General features: G+C 37.3%; 2 protein-coding genes across 2 annotated transcripts; both read left to right on the top strand.

Moving 5' to 3' along the window:
* Positions 1-114: 114 nt before the first annotated feature.
* On the top strand, positions 115-3,915 carry si:dkey-30e9.6 (uncharacterized protein LOC564083 homolog). The gene is made up of 6 exons (XM_060888940.1): positions 115-144; positions 308-367; positions 1,930-2,388; positions 2,710-2,794; positions 3,176-3,312; positions 3,835-3,915. The coding sequence occupies exons 1-6, from the start codon at positions 115-117 to the stop codon at positions 3,913-3,915; spliced, it is 852 nt and encodes a 283-aa protein (XP_060744923.1).
* A 1,181-nt stretch (positions 3,916-5,096) lies between these two features.
* arl4aa (ADP-ribosylation factor-like 4aa) lies at positions 5,097-7,429 on the top strand. The gene is made up of 2 exons (XM_060888608.1): positions 5,097-5,231; positions 6,249-7,429. Exon 2 carries the CDS (start codon positions 6,325-6,327, stop codon positions 6,913-6,915), a length of 591 nt encoding a protein of 196 aa, XP_060744591.1. The 5' UTR covers positions 5,097-5,231; positions 6,249-6,324; the 3' UTR covers positions 6,916-7,429.
* Positions 7,430-13,980: the final 6,551 nt, after the last annotated feature.

The raw sequence follows: 13,980 nt of genomic DNA, 5'->3' as shown, positions 1-13,980 counted from the left end.
ATATCCCATAAATAACATTACATCATGTCATCTATGTACAAATAGTCTATATTTCTGCACTTGAGATGATAGGAGCAATATGTTTGTGCGCTGATACAAACGCTAACAATTGGAATGGGCCTGTCAATATGCAAATATGTTAAGGTGAATAATACTATATGTATGTTTGCAAGCCCTTTAATGGAAAAAGAGGAATAAATTAATTTCTCTAAACTTAAAAGAGTTTTATATAAAGGTATAGCTATCATAAAGTATGAGACACTCAAGATGCATCATTCCGTCCATTTTTTGTACTTATCCCACACAGGGTCCTTGGAACCTGGAGCCGATCCCAAGGAGGAACAAGGTGGGAGACACACCATACATGGTACCAACCCAGACATGCTATCCCAACATGCTAGCCACTAATCCATTATGAAACCGTAAGGTCATTTTGCATTAATTAGCTAATTCCTACGACTCACTAAAATTCACCACCTATTTCACCACCTTCACGTAACAATATTTGTATAAGACCACAGATTCATATGTCTAGCTTTGTTTTCTCTCCCCTGTCTCTTTATAGATCAAAATTACTCACTACTGTGCAGTTTGTTTTTTTTCTAAACTAAAATGGTTCTCCCTTTGTTAGCCTTTTGGTAGCTGGAGTACAATCTTTGAAGTGACTTGGAGCAGTGACTCTTCCTGTTCTAGCGAGAGACAAAAGGATGAGGAGGTTATGGGTTTACAGTGTACCTTATGTTTATAAGGGCTCAGACACCTGTGACCTGTTTGTCCAGCTGAGGCCATATTGTCAGGACAGGTTCACGCTGCACTGCTCGTAATCATCTCACCCGTATTATCCGAAACAACTTGATTACACCACCAAGTGTGTGTAAACTGTGACCAGCTGAAAACTCTTTGCCCAAAGTATTTCCGCCCCCACCTGGCTTTTAGCCCAATAAAAGCCAGGTGTGACCTTTGACCTATTGACAGAACTGCCTGTAATAGACACAAGCTGTTTTTGGTTGTGCCCAAATGTGCCATGTTTAATCTTAACCCTACACATCTACATTAAATTGCCTATAAATAAGAATTGGTGCTTAAAAATGTATGTGCATAGTGCCTGGATGTGTCTCATGATCAGTTTCCTGGAATCGAATCTGGATACACATTGATCCTTAGGTATTGATGAAATAATAATGTTTCTCTCTCTCTCTCTCTCTCTCTCTCTCTCTCTCTCTCTCTCTCTCTCTCTCTCTCTCTCTCTCAGATATGTCTTGTGCTTCCCTCTGCTGGTGTAAATTTTGTTCAACACAATGCGTTTAACTTAAATTTTGTGGAGAACAGCAGTGAAACCGTTGTTAAATGTCAGTTTCCTGAGATTGCAATTAATTTTATTATGCGTTCAAAAATGAGCTTCTTTTCTATTCATTCTTTTTCTTATTACGACTAGTATTCTGCACAAAGCCTTTAAATGTGAGCCTCCTAGCAACCTTTTTTATTGTTCCCATTGCTTCAAACTTGCACTCCAACACAGCAACCTGTTTTCCCTGCTGTGTCGCACACATGACTGACGGATTACTGAACTGGGAATGGTAGGATAAACGTTTTCATTTAAAATATTTAATTTAAAGTTGACTAAAATACAGTTATTGCTCAAATGCTTTCAATTTGTTGCTTTAACATTTCACTTTTTTGTAGACAAGATTGTGTTGTAGATATCAAATATCTTTAAAGCATTTGTATTGCTCAAACCTTTTATATCCTTAAACATCTTTAATCATCGATCTAGACTGTACTGCAATGTATTTTATATCAATGGTGTGGGCTGATTGAATGTTGCTGTATTGTGTACATATTTTATGATCATACATAAATATATCACAAAGGCAGATGTATTAATTGTTTTAAAATTGATTTGTAATATCATCACCTATATGATCTTAGGACCTGGTACATAAAGTGAGTGTCACAGAGATAAAGGATTCAGAAAGGTCATTCACCTTCAATAGGAAGCTTCTGTTCACTGCCAGTCAAAATGTAATCACAAGCCGTAGTAGGATTCACAAACTCCTACTACCAAAAGCAGCTGACAGGCACAGAGACTTGTGGGAAATAAAGCCACCTGATTTTAGCCCAAAACTGTACTGCACTCTAAACTTGCCTCGGATCAAGAAGAAAACCCTTGACTCAGCTATACTCAAAGAAGGATTAGAAGAATTATCTCAAAGCCTTGATATAATGCCTCCTGTAATGGAATCCAAACAAGAAAAAAACAGAAATATTCCCGTGTTTGTCAAATCATACAAACCGCCTGCACTGCTGGATTTACAGCTACAGTTTGTGAAGTTTGGACAGTTTCCACGTGATCCCTACAAAAACCCAAAGCCTCACAATTTCAGACCTGTAAGTTTACAGCAAGCATGTACATCACAATACGTTGTGTATATTGTCACAAACTCACTACTCACTACTGATGAGACATCTGTAGCCTACCCCTGCACTTTTTTTTTGCTACTGTGGCAACATAAATGTGCAGGGGTAAATCTTTCCCAGTTAAAGTGGTTTGTTTGTGTGTATAAGATTGAAACAATTATGCCATAACAACAAGGAGTGATATACGTTAATATAAAATTAAGGGACAATTATTATTAAAAGTGTTATTAGTGTAGCATAGTGACACTAGATGGCGGTGTTTAAGAGGCCTTTGCTATTTTTCTACTGCAGTGTGATGAAAACCTGCCAGACATGGTGACTTCCATAGCAAGGGACCCTGGAAATTTGAACCTTAAGACTCCACTTTTGGGAGAAAGTGAGACTATTTTATTCATGTATTAATCTTTCTATTGTGGTATTTATTTCAATAATAATACTGCACAATTGACATTGCTACACCCAACACTTTTTTATTTTTTTATGAGTAAATCGATTAGATATAGATAGGTTAGATATACAGTGGTGTGAAAAAGTCTTTGCCCCCTCCCTGATTTTTTATTTCTTTGCACGTTTGTCACACTTAATGTTTCAGATCAAACAAAATTTAATTAGACTAAAATAATTACAAAATCAGGAAGGGGCAAAGACCTTTTCACACCACTGTAGTTCATAAGATGTATCTTTCATGACAACTAGGCAAATTTTGTAGGAAAATGTAATATAAGCATGTGTTTATTTACAAATTTGTACATTTCAGCAATCCAGCCTGAGTCATATTCTCCAAAAGAGGAGACAGCTAGGAAAATTATTACTTTCAAACCAGCAGAACCCAAATGGGATGCACAACTCATGCTGCCGAAGTCCCCTTGGCCACCCATGTCCGCTACATACACAGTGAGTGTAGTGTTCACTGTTCATTATCAAAATTTCAATAAATCGTTCATTTGGCGCTCACACAGTTATCATTTATTATGGTAGCTTGAATGACTACAGGGGGGGCATGGTGGCTTAGTGGATAGCACGTTCGTCTCACACCTCGCCCCACACCTACAAGCACACAGGGAAACTTAAACAATAATTTGGGATAATATGATTCCATTTACATCACATGTAACTGATCAACTCCAATGTGCTTCTTTTGCTTTAAGCTGAAGCTATAAGGTTAACAGGTATTATAACTGCTTACATAAAATCTATTAAAAGAAAAATATTATGGATTTTGTTCCTACTTTACATACATTTACATAGTGCACTACAAGAATTTTTAAATACAGACTCACTCACTTTTGTGTTTATATTATTAATGTATTTAAAATATAGACTGTTTTTACCAATTATTAAATTTAAAAATTACGTATTTTTTGCTTTAATTCTTGATTTCTGGTTTTCATGTTGTTTTTATGTACACTTTTTCAGAGGCATCGGCGCAGGAGAGGGGAGTACAGTGCATTTATGGACCGTGTGGAAGAGAAACTCAGCAGATCGTGGATGAAATAATAAAATATTCTCAAGAAGAAGAAGATAATATCAAGAAGAAATACTTTGAGTGAAGGCAGAATAAAGCATTTTTATTGAAAAAAAAATTAATGAATAAAAAATAATGGTGGCTTTTAATGTCTGGGGAATTTATTTCTCTTAGTACCTGCATGGGTTTCTCAGGGTCCGCTGATTTCCTGATTCACCACTGCCTAGCTCAAGTCAAGTCAACTTTTTATTGCCATTTCAAGCATATATAGCTGTTGCATTAAACAGTGAAATGAGACATTTCTCCAGGACCATGCAAGTAGTAAGACAGTAAGTAGTACTAGATACATAAAGTGCATCTGTGCAACCTGGTGCAAACAGTGCAGGACAAGACAAGACAAGACAAGACAAGACAGAAAGACAGTGCAGGAAAAAATACTGTGCAAACTAAAAATACAAGACAATACACAAAAGACAACACACAAAACAATAAATAAAAACAGAGGTGACCAGTGTAAATACTGTATGCTCAATCAATGTTGCTTGTGCAGAAATACTGGAACGAACACATCAGTATGATAGCAACAGTTATATGAGATCTTGTAAAGTATTGTGCAAAGCAGCAATCAACTGAAATGTGAGACTGCATGCTCAGGATAAAGCAGACACAGATATATAACGATATATGTATTTGTTGAGCATCCCATGCCATCACATTCCCCCTTTTCACTTAATGATTACATAAGTGCATACATATACATAGTGCCAACTCTTCTGGGAAGGCTTTCTGCTAGGTTTTGGAACATCCCATTTAGCCACAGAAACATTAGTAAGGTCAGATGCTGATGTTAGGTGCGGAAGCCTGGAGTGCAAGGTGTCCTGTGGGGTTGAAGTCAGGGCTCTGTGCAGGACAAACAACTTCTTACACTGCAACCTTTTCCAACCATCAATACAGTGCATCGTGTCATTTTTTTAATGAATGCTGAAGAAAAAAAAAAACCCGAACGTTTATATTTCTATATCTTTCACGAACATTTCATTTCCACACAGATGCTATAATAATGAAGATGATTTCAAGTCTAATCACACAATGAAAGCCTCAACTGAAAGCCTCCATACACTGCAGCTCTTTATGCAAATTAGCCTAAACTTGCACCTGCAGATTGCGTCATGGTTTATAAAGCGCGTGCTTCTCAGCGACCAATCATTTCAAAGGTAAACAAATGAGGAGCTCAGTGCTAAGTGCGGCGGCTCAGTGTGTGACTCGTCGCTGCTGTGTGGAGTTTGTCCGAGTGGCTGTAATTAAATAAAAAGTCAGGAAAAGATTTATAATCAGTAAAGTCCCAGTGGTAAGTAGGAAAAATATTGACCCCTGACACTTTTTTCCTGAGTGATTTGGTCAGTTTATCGTGTACAGTAGTATATATGGTACAGTATATATATATATATGTGGTCACTTGGTGTATGCTGTTTGGGAGCTGTGTTGTGATTCAGGAAGAGAAAACATATGAGAATGAAATCAGTGCAGTTTTACAATGATCGCCCGTGCTCTTGTTTTAAAACGGAACTTTATTACATTTATTACAAATATCTCACTTTGTATAATAAGCTAACATGCCGATTTAACAACAAGAAAAAAAAATCAAACCAAAACCCAAAACATACCACCCGTATTGCGTGCTCATACATACCACCCTCATTGCGTACTTATACATACCACCTGTATTGCGTGCTTATACATACCACCCGTATTGCGTACTTACTTTTATAATCTATTTATAAACTTCTATGAATAATGTAAGTATGAAATACACCATAATTTTTTTTTTTAATGGCCACATTATCTTTATTTTTTTTTTGCTTGCACCTTCACCCACATTGTAAATCAGTTGCATTGAAACTGTGTATCTGAAAAACTTTGGATGATATTAGTAATTTTCCATGTTTCTGTTAAAACTGTAGTTAGATCCAGCTCAAGTAAGATCAACAAAATACAAGAAAATATAGTTGCTACAAGAAATACTAAGAACATACATAGTGCGTTTGGCACTATGCAATTAAATAATAGTAATCATGTAAATAATATAGTAAATAATGGAATTAATTACTATAATCACGGTAGTAGTAGTTGTTGTCTTTTTTATACAAATTCCAGACCTCATGGCCATCATTCTAAAACCACATGGTATTTGATTGCAGCATTGTTAGATTACTGGTTAGTTAGTTAACTGGCCAACCCAGGTTCTCAGACAACCCAGAAAATCTGTTATATTAATAACATTATTTATAATAAATTATCTGACCATTTGTTCACTTTGTTATTAAAATCACTGGTATTTTTGTGTCTGTTCCTTCTTTTTCCTAAGAATCTTTTGGGAGTAAAACCAGACGTGCGGTTATGGATCTTTATTGTTTCCTTCTCTTAATCTGACGGCAAACCAGATGAAAATGGGAAACGGGATATCCGGTTCCAATCTTCCTTTCTGGAAGTCTCTGCACATTACAATTTTGGGTCTGGACTCTGCAGGCAAAACTACTGTCCTGTACAGACTGCAGTTTAATGAGTTTGTGAACACTGTGCCTACTAAAGGATTTAATGCAGAGAAGGTCAAAGTGGCCCTTGGTCGCTCCGGGACGGTGACCTTTCACTTTTGGGATGTTGGGGGTCAGGAGAAGCTTCGTCCTCTCTGGAAGTCCTACACTCGCTGCACTGATGGCATCGTGTTTGTGGTCGACTCCGTGGATGCAGAGCGGATGGAAGAGGCCAAAACCGAACTTCACAAGCTTGCGCATGCATCAGAGGGTCAGGGTGTACCAATGCTTATCGTTGCAAATAAGCAGGACCTGAGGAACTCTATGACGCTGGCAGAAATTGAGAAGATGCTGGCACTGGGAGAACTTGGCACCTCCACCCCATGGCACTTGCAACCTTCGTGTGCTATAATCGGCGATGGTTTACTAGAGGGACTCGAAACACTGTACAATATGATCCTCAAACAAAAGAAGAAGCTAAAGCAGCAGAAAAGGAAGTAAATTGAAATATTCAGAAACAATAGAAATGGGTTTATACAGTGATGCTGTGTGATTGACGACTGAGTTTTATCAGTTTCATAGACCAATGGTTTGTTAGTTGAAGCCCATGGCTTTAAATGGATTTCTATTAGACTGTGGGTGGAGAATGGAACAGACGTTATTTTTAAATACTGTGCAGGTTGAACATTTATTATTTGAAGTGTGTTGGAACACCGATGAAGGAAGTGGGGGATGGGGTGTGCTGGTTGTGAGAGCTATACGTATAGGACAGAGAAAACTTAAAATTAAGGATCAATGAAGATTTGCTGATTTAAATTGACTGTATTTAGTTTTTTTAAGCTGGTCTTTAACACTGCACCTCATTTAGGATTTTATTTTATTTTTTTGCAGAAGATGAAACCTTTTGTGTATTGTTTACAAGCACTTTAGAGGACATACTTACTTTTATGTGAATGTCTGAGAATATTTAGTGAATATTTTATTAATCCAAATAAATATTTCTCTTGCAAAAGTCTGTTTAACGTTTTTTTTTTCCTCATTTCACACATACCTCAAAGACCACTGCAGTTCTGTACGACTCTTTTCACACCCCAATGTTGACTGCTGATTTGTAAATGTTGATAAAGAATACTAGTAAGAATACAGTTCCACTTTTGTACAACAGTGATGTTGACATGCTGTAGACATCTTTCAAACAGCCTACAATGTTTAAAATTCAGCCTTATGATCTTTTGATTTCATTTTTATTTCATTTCTTTACACCTTGCATGACATATTGTGGCCAATAGTTCATTTGCAATGGTGTTGACCTAAAGACAAAAGTGCAATCGTTAAATATTATATAGTTATGTAATACCGTTTGGTCACACACTCAATGTCCCTAATAAAGTTACAGACAGTTACAGTTGACAGCAGTTGTATTAAAGTTGATTTCATATTATCGTCTAAAACTAAAGTAGCTGTGTGGTGTTGACCAATTTATGTAGACTGGCATTATAAGTACTAAATAGGAAACCCGTTTTTCACTCCTCATAGCCTTGGAACACTTTACACACATACTATTGACATCTTGTGAACAAACTGTGGCAGAGGTGTGTGTGTGGCAGAGGGCCAAAGGGCAGTGGTTTTCCAGCATTGTGCAAGTTTATCTGTGACTCAGTCTTCAGTTTTGTGGCATGAGTGTAACCTCTGAAACAAAGGCTTATCTAAATTTCCAGTTAGATCATCAGATTTCAGGGTCATGCAGCTGAGTGCTTCTCAGTAGAGAGCGTTTTATGTTTCTTTTTGGATAAATAAAAGTTAAAATGGATAAAATTTGAACTCTTTCAAGCTAGAAAATACAGTTTGTGTGTGATATGATGGATTGTGTCGTAATATATCATGGGAACATTGGTATAGCAGGGAGAAGTTTTGTGCCATAACCTGCACAAACAATCCGGGCAAGTCAAACCAGTCTGAGCTGGACTTTGTTACATGCTGCTTTGCTTTACATAGAGTTTGTTTATAGTGCTATAGATAGGAATCTCCAAGCTTGACCAAAGAGATAACAGCGTAAAAAATAGTCAAGAAAATGTCAGTGTATCAAAATATCTTTCCCCCAAATAGCTGCCATGAGTCATGCTCATTATGAGCAAAATACCAATACACATTTATATTAGTTATAATATACAAAAGTTATTATTTTAAAGTTTTAACAAAGTATGCAAACGTAATTGCTTCCTTCTTCATAGTTGTTATTGTGTATTTCATCAAAACGTACATAGACAGGACAAAATGTTAAGGCATTCTTTATAAATTTCAGTTGACAATAATACTATTAGAAAAATAGGCCATATAGTATAGATAAAGTGTAAAGGGAAGTTTTTTTTTTTAGTTTTTTATTTCTGGGTCTTGTTCAGGCAGGAAAGATTAGTACATTTATCTCCCTTACAAAAGGAAGGAGGTGGAATGTGACAGGAACTGTGTCATGGGTCGATTTTCAGGTTTCTTTGAAGAAAATTGCAAAACCCCATAAATAGCCCATAGATACTAAAGACGTTCCTGTATACTGGAAACAAAAGCGAATAAAAGTAAGGAATATAAGATGATGGGGCCTGCCGTTGTAGGACAATAATGACACAGCTTTCAAAAACATGTTTTTATTCTACTTACACTACAGTATTTGGCAAAGATTACAATTTGTTCATGAATTAATGAACACTGTGTATATATATGTACATATATATATATATAAATATATATAAATAAATATATTTTAAGTTTAATTTTATTGAATGCCACAATAACCGTATATTAGTATAACCGTATCACCAGAGTCTCTTTTTTGTTTCTCTTGTAGTTAAAAACCTACAAAAAACTTTTCATCTTACAAAAAGATGAAAAAGGTGCAAAAATCACCTGTACTAAAGATGTATCCATGATGGAAAGCTCAAACTGAACTACATTGATTAAGGTTCAGCAAGGCAAAACTGATGTTGGGAACTTTAATGGTGAAGCTCTAATACACCGAGCCGTAATCTTGGTGATAGTACTGACATTATAGCTCACTTCCACTTAGCAAATAGGCATGGCTCCAAAAATGGTGCAATAAACACTGAATAAATCATTGTCTATAAATCTGATTGAAGATAACTAAAAGCAAAGCTCAGCTATCGTATAATACTGATGAGGATGTGAGGCACCACTCTCTACCCCTATTTAGGTTAAATTATTTAGAACAAGTGGTTATAATAAATGACTGTGTGTGAGTGTGTAAGTGTGTGAATGTGTGTGAGTGTGTATGCGTGTGTGTATTTGTGTGTGTGTGAGTGTGTGTGTATGCTTAAATGAATAGGTGGGAGCTTACGGAGAACAGCCAACATCCTCTATAATCAGCCAGCTGCTATATGGACAGATGGCAAGCAGAGAGCAGTCAGCTGTTTAATGCTAGCAAGCTCATTTTCATCCTCTCTCACATTTTGAAACTTGAGCTCATCAGAGAGCAAACTAACTAGTGTCCATGACAAACTAAATGCTGTGCAGAAGTTTTGTGAAAATAATGATAACCTTTTTATTAATATAAAGTAAGCCAAGTAAGCCAAGAACACTTTTCAAGCATCTGGCAGGATACTAACCAGCTTATTAAATAAATCATTTCATTTCTACCTTAATTTAATTTAATTAAGTACAAAACTTTATTGTAACTCGTGATTCATTCATTCATTCATTTTCTACCGCTTATCCGAACTACCTCGGGTCACGGGGAGCCTGTGCCTATCTCAGGCGTCATTGGGCATCAAGGCAGGATACACCCTGGACGGAGTGCCAACCCATCGCAGGGCACACACACACACTCTCATTCACTCACGCAATCACACACTAGGGACAATTTTCCAGAGATGCCAATCAACCTACCATGCATGTCTTTGGACAGGGGGAGGACACTGGAGTACCCGGAGGAAACCCCCGAGGCACGGGGAGAACATGCAAACTCCACACACACAAGGTGGAGGCGGGAATCGAACCCCGACCCTGGAGGTGTGAGGCGAACGTGCTAACCACTAAGCCACCGTGCCCCCTAACTCGTGATTAAGAGTAATATTTCAAAACATTCAAAAGTACATATAGTAATTTTTCTCCCTGGGGTTTATGGGGGGCTTTTATTAACTGATTCAGGTCGATGGTTTGAACTCTGTTTTTTATATTTGATTATAGTTTTATTTAAAATTAGTTGAGTCAGGAAGGACGGTCAAGTCCTTCACTGAGACTCGATTTCCCATCTCTGTGTAGCTGTGCTCAGTTGTGGAGTGGGTGAGAACCTCAGCAGCTCATATTGCAACTTGTTTCTCCACCTGAACAGAAAGTCTATAAAGAACAGTGTGGAAATCTAGATGTGACCAGAGCATGTGTCTATTCCAGAATAAGCAAGGTTAGGCTCATAGTCCAGCAATAATGAAACTGACAGCAAGCTGGCTTTAATTAGAGAATCAGGTGACTGTGAGGAATTGAATGTGACACTAAGCTGGTTTTCACACTGAGAATGTTTGCTGTGGTCTGAAACAGAGGGACTGGTTCCCAGCTCCCCCACAGTGTTGGTCTGGTTTCACTTGATTCTATGAAACTCATCATACGTCAACACAAATGTCCATGGAGAACACAACAGAACTCGTCCTGTCTGTCTGTCTGTCCATCTATCTATCTTTTATTTTTGATTATTTTGATTATTTTCTAGGCACCTCACCTCTACTGTGTTCCTACTGTGTGCCACTCACATGTTCATATGCTGTGGAAACTAATGATGTCATCATCAGCTAAAACACACACTCGGGTTACTTTACTTTACCTGAACAAGCAAGGACCCAAGTACAAGTTATGTTCTCGTTCATGGGAACATTTCCAGTGCAACCGAACTCACACCACTTTCTACAGGTTCAGTACCCCCGGTGCGCTTCCCTAGCGCTTCCCAGTGTGCTCTGTGCTCTGTACAGGACAGGATGTAATAAACTCAAAGGCAGTTGGCATAGTGCTTTGCACTAATCAGTGTTGACCCTCAGGATGTTCCATAGAGATCTTTGGATCAGAACAGGGCATTGTGGGTGAGGAATATTTGTTTTACTTTTTAAACTGTAAAAACCAGGTGTTTCCTCGTACACATGCCAGACGTGTCTCAGTGTATTGTAAATCCTCTGTACCTCAGCAAATCATGAGCAGATATCTTGCCTTGCTGGGTAAAAGTCTTCCTGCCAGTCTTAGTATAACATTTCCTCTTACCAGATCCAATTCATACAAAAGTTGAAGAGCTGAATCAGCAGTCTGAGAGAACACAATGATAGACAAACCGCATGTAATGGCTAAATGGACAGGAATGTTGCTCTGCTGGTACAAAACAATGCACCTTCATTTGTCTGTGTCTGGTCAGAAGAGAAAGAATGAAGCAGATCGTAATTCACCAGTTTCCTCCAACTGCCATTAGCTGTACTTTCGTAACCTTCCGTTGTTTTTAACCTTCCAAGATTTTGGTCTGCACATTTGCATTATTTAACTCCAAACTTCTATATAAAGGATGCATGGTACCTGGTTCAAGTCATGTCAGAAAGTATTTACTTTCTTTCCGGCCCCAAGTCGGAAAGAAATTCTGAGCTCATAGAAAAACCTGAGTTTCTGAGTTTGGGGTGTGTCATGAAGAGAACTACTGATGCAACGTCTGTATAAGGTATGTATATGAGTCAGTATATGAGACCTATATATTGCACACAGTATAAAAGAGATATGCACATTTTATAAAGTGACGAGTGACTAAGTTAAAGCAGGAAAGTACAGTTAAAACGTATAGTTAAAAAAAAAAATTTTTGTAGTAATTACAGTAAGAGACTCTTACTTACACCTCCATCTTGCTCTGAACAAAGTGACTTGAACGCACCCGCTGTCATTAATTACAACTTTCCAACTCGTAAATACTTCCCAGAAGGACTTGAAGGCACAGTCCTAATTTGTGTATTTATGGAGCTGGTCTATTCTGTGTATCTAATACAGCTGCATCAGTTGTTATTGTCAGATCGACAGCCGAGATGTTACAAATGTACAAGGTCTCTGTGGTCAGCAAGTCTGCTGAAAAAAATCCCTTTAATCCAAGAGTTCAGTCTGTGTAACAACAAGAGCCAGATTTCACACCAAATATATTTTACGGTCCATAGAGATTTCCTGAAACTTTATTCTATTCCAAAGCAGTGCAAAATGCACTTTAGGCAACATTTCAATAGCTGAAATTATGTCCATAACTTGCTATTCCTCATCTGTATCCTTAGGCAACTCAAACAGATCAGCTTCTGGTATCGTACTCGTGTACACCTTATGTTTTTCATCTTGTATATATTTGCTTTGTTGTCTTTCTAACTATCTGAGACTAGCCAAGTCTTTGCTCTAACTTCATACAAATGATTCACATTGCTTTAGCTGTACTGCTTTCTGGAACTTAAACTTGCTACATCGACACTGTATTTCTCATTCATTTAAACACTGAACATTGCTGGGAATTACGACAGCAATGTTCATTACTTTTGCTCTTTTGTTAACAGTGAATCCTGAACACATCGTAGCTGTGCTAGCATTGACTCCTGCTAACATCTCAGTGGACTGCTAACCAACAGGACCAGGAAATTAATTTAAAAAGATATTTATATATACTGTATAGTTACTTAAATAAAGATTGTCCATCCAGACCAGCTAATAGATCAGCCTTTTATAGCTGAATCTCTATGATTAGATGTTTTTTCCCATTTACTCCCAGACTGTAGCTCAGAAAAACACTCAACTATGTCACCCAGATGTAATTAGACATGCACACAGATGCTGTTTGGGTTGCATTAAAGGTAAAGTGTTTGGCTGTGTCTCATGTCCTGAACTAGTCACACATTTCTCCGAGCAAGTTCAATGTTCACACTGCACCCTGCTTCATTTTTTTCTTTTTGCGAAAAGAGGATGCAGGTGTGTGCTGCTTCCTCTCACTAATAATGTCCAACATTATGGGAAAGTGCAATGCAACATGCTTATTGAGAGTTGTTGACAACAGTATTCATTTGTATGCCTTCTGATCTGAAATAAAAAAAATATAGCTGAATAGACCATGACTGAGGAGATGTATTTACGCTACTAGATATTTTTTTTATTCAATTCTTTTTTTTAGATCAATCTTTTACCCAATCATTTTTTCACATCGCTAAATATAATGTGCATATTTTGCAGAACTACTTGACAGAACACCTGCCATCAAAAAGAGCACGTTACTGGAAGACTTGCGCTTAGCATATGATTCAGACCCGTATTACATTTTCTACAGACCTACCTTTTTTTGGAAAAGTGTGTTCATTTAGCCGTGGTTATGTAGATAGGAGGTCTAGGTCTGTTTACATTTTCACTCTATTTATTTTTATAAAGGATTGCTTTGGAGATGGAGGCGCTAAAGATTTCATTAGGCAATTAAACACAATTATAGGTTAAACTTTTCATTAGCACTACAATTACTCATTAGTAATTCTAAAAGTTTTAAGGAGTAAAATGAGTTATGTCAAGTTACTTTATTTTCAGTTA

Source organism: Tachysurus vachellii, chromosome 15, assembly GCF_030014155.1.
Source record: "Tachysurus vachellii isolate PV-2020 chromosome 15, HZAU_Pvac_v1, whole genome shotgun sequence".
NCBI classification, from domain to species: Eukaryota; Metazoa; Chordata; class Actinopteri; order Siluriformes; family Bagridae; genus Tachysurus; species Tachysurus vachellii.
This window is presented reverse-complemented; position numbering and strand designations above follow the sequence as displayed.

Excerpts from the sequence above, each read along its gene's own strand:
- si:dkey-30e9.6 (XM_060888940.1), top strand. The coding sequence starts at position 115 with ATGGGCCTGTCAATATGCAAATATGTTAAG. Across the intron at positions 368-1,929 it reads TGGGAGACACACCATACATG|GACCTGGTACATAAAGTGAG; the intron begins GTACCAACCCAG and ends ATATGATCTTAG. Across the intron at positions 2,389-2,709 it reads AGCCTCACAATTTCAGACCT|TGTGATGAAAACCTGCCAGA; the intron begins GTAAGTTTACAG and ends TTTCTACTGCAG.
- arl4aa (XM_060888608.1), top strand. The coding sequence starts at position 6,325 with ATGAAAATGGGAAACGGGATATCCGGTTCCAATCTTCCTTTCTGGAAG.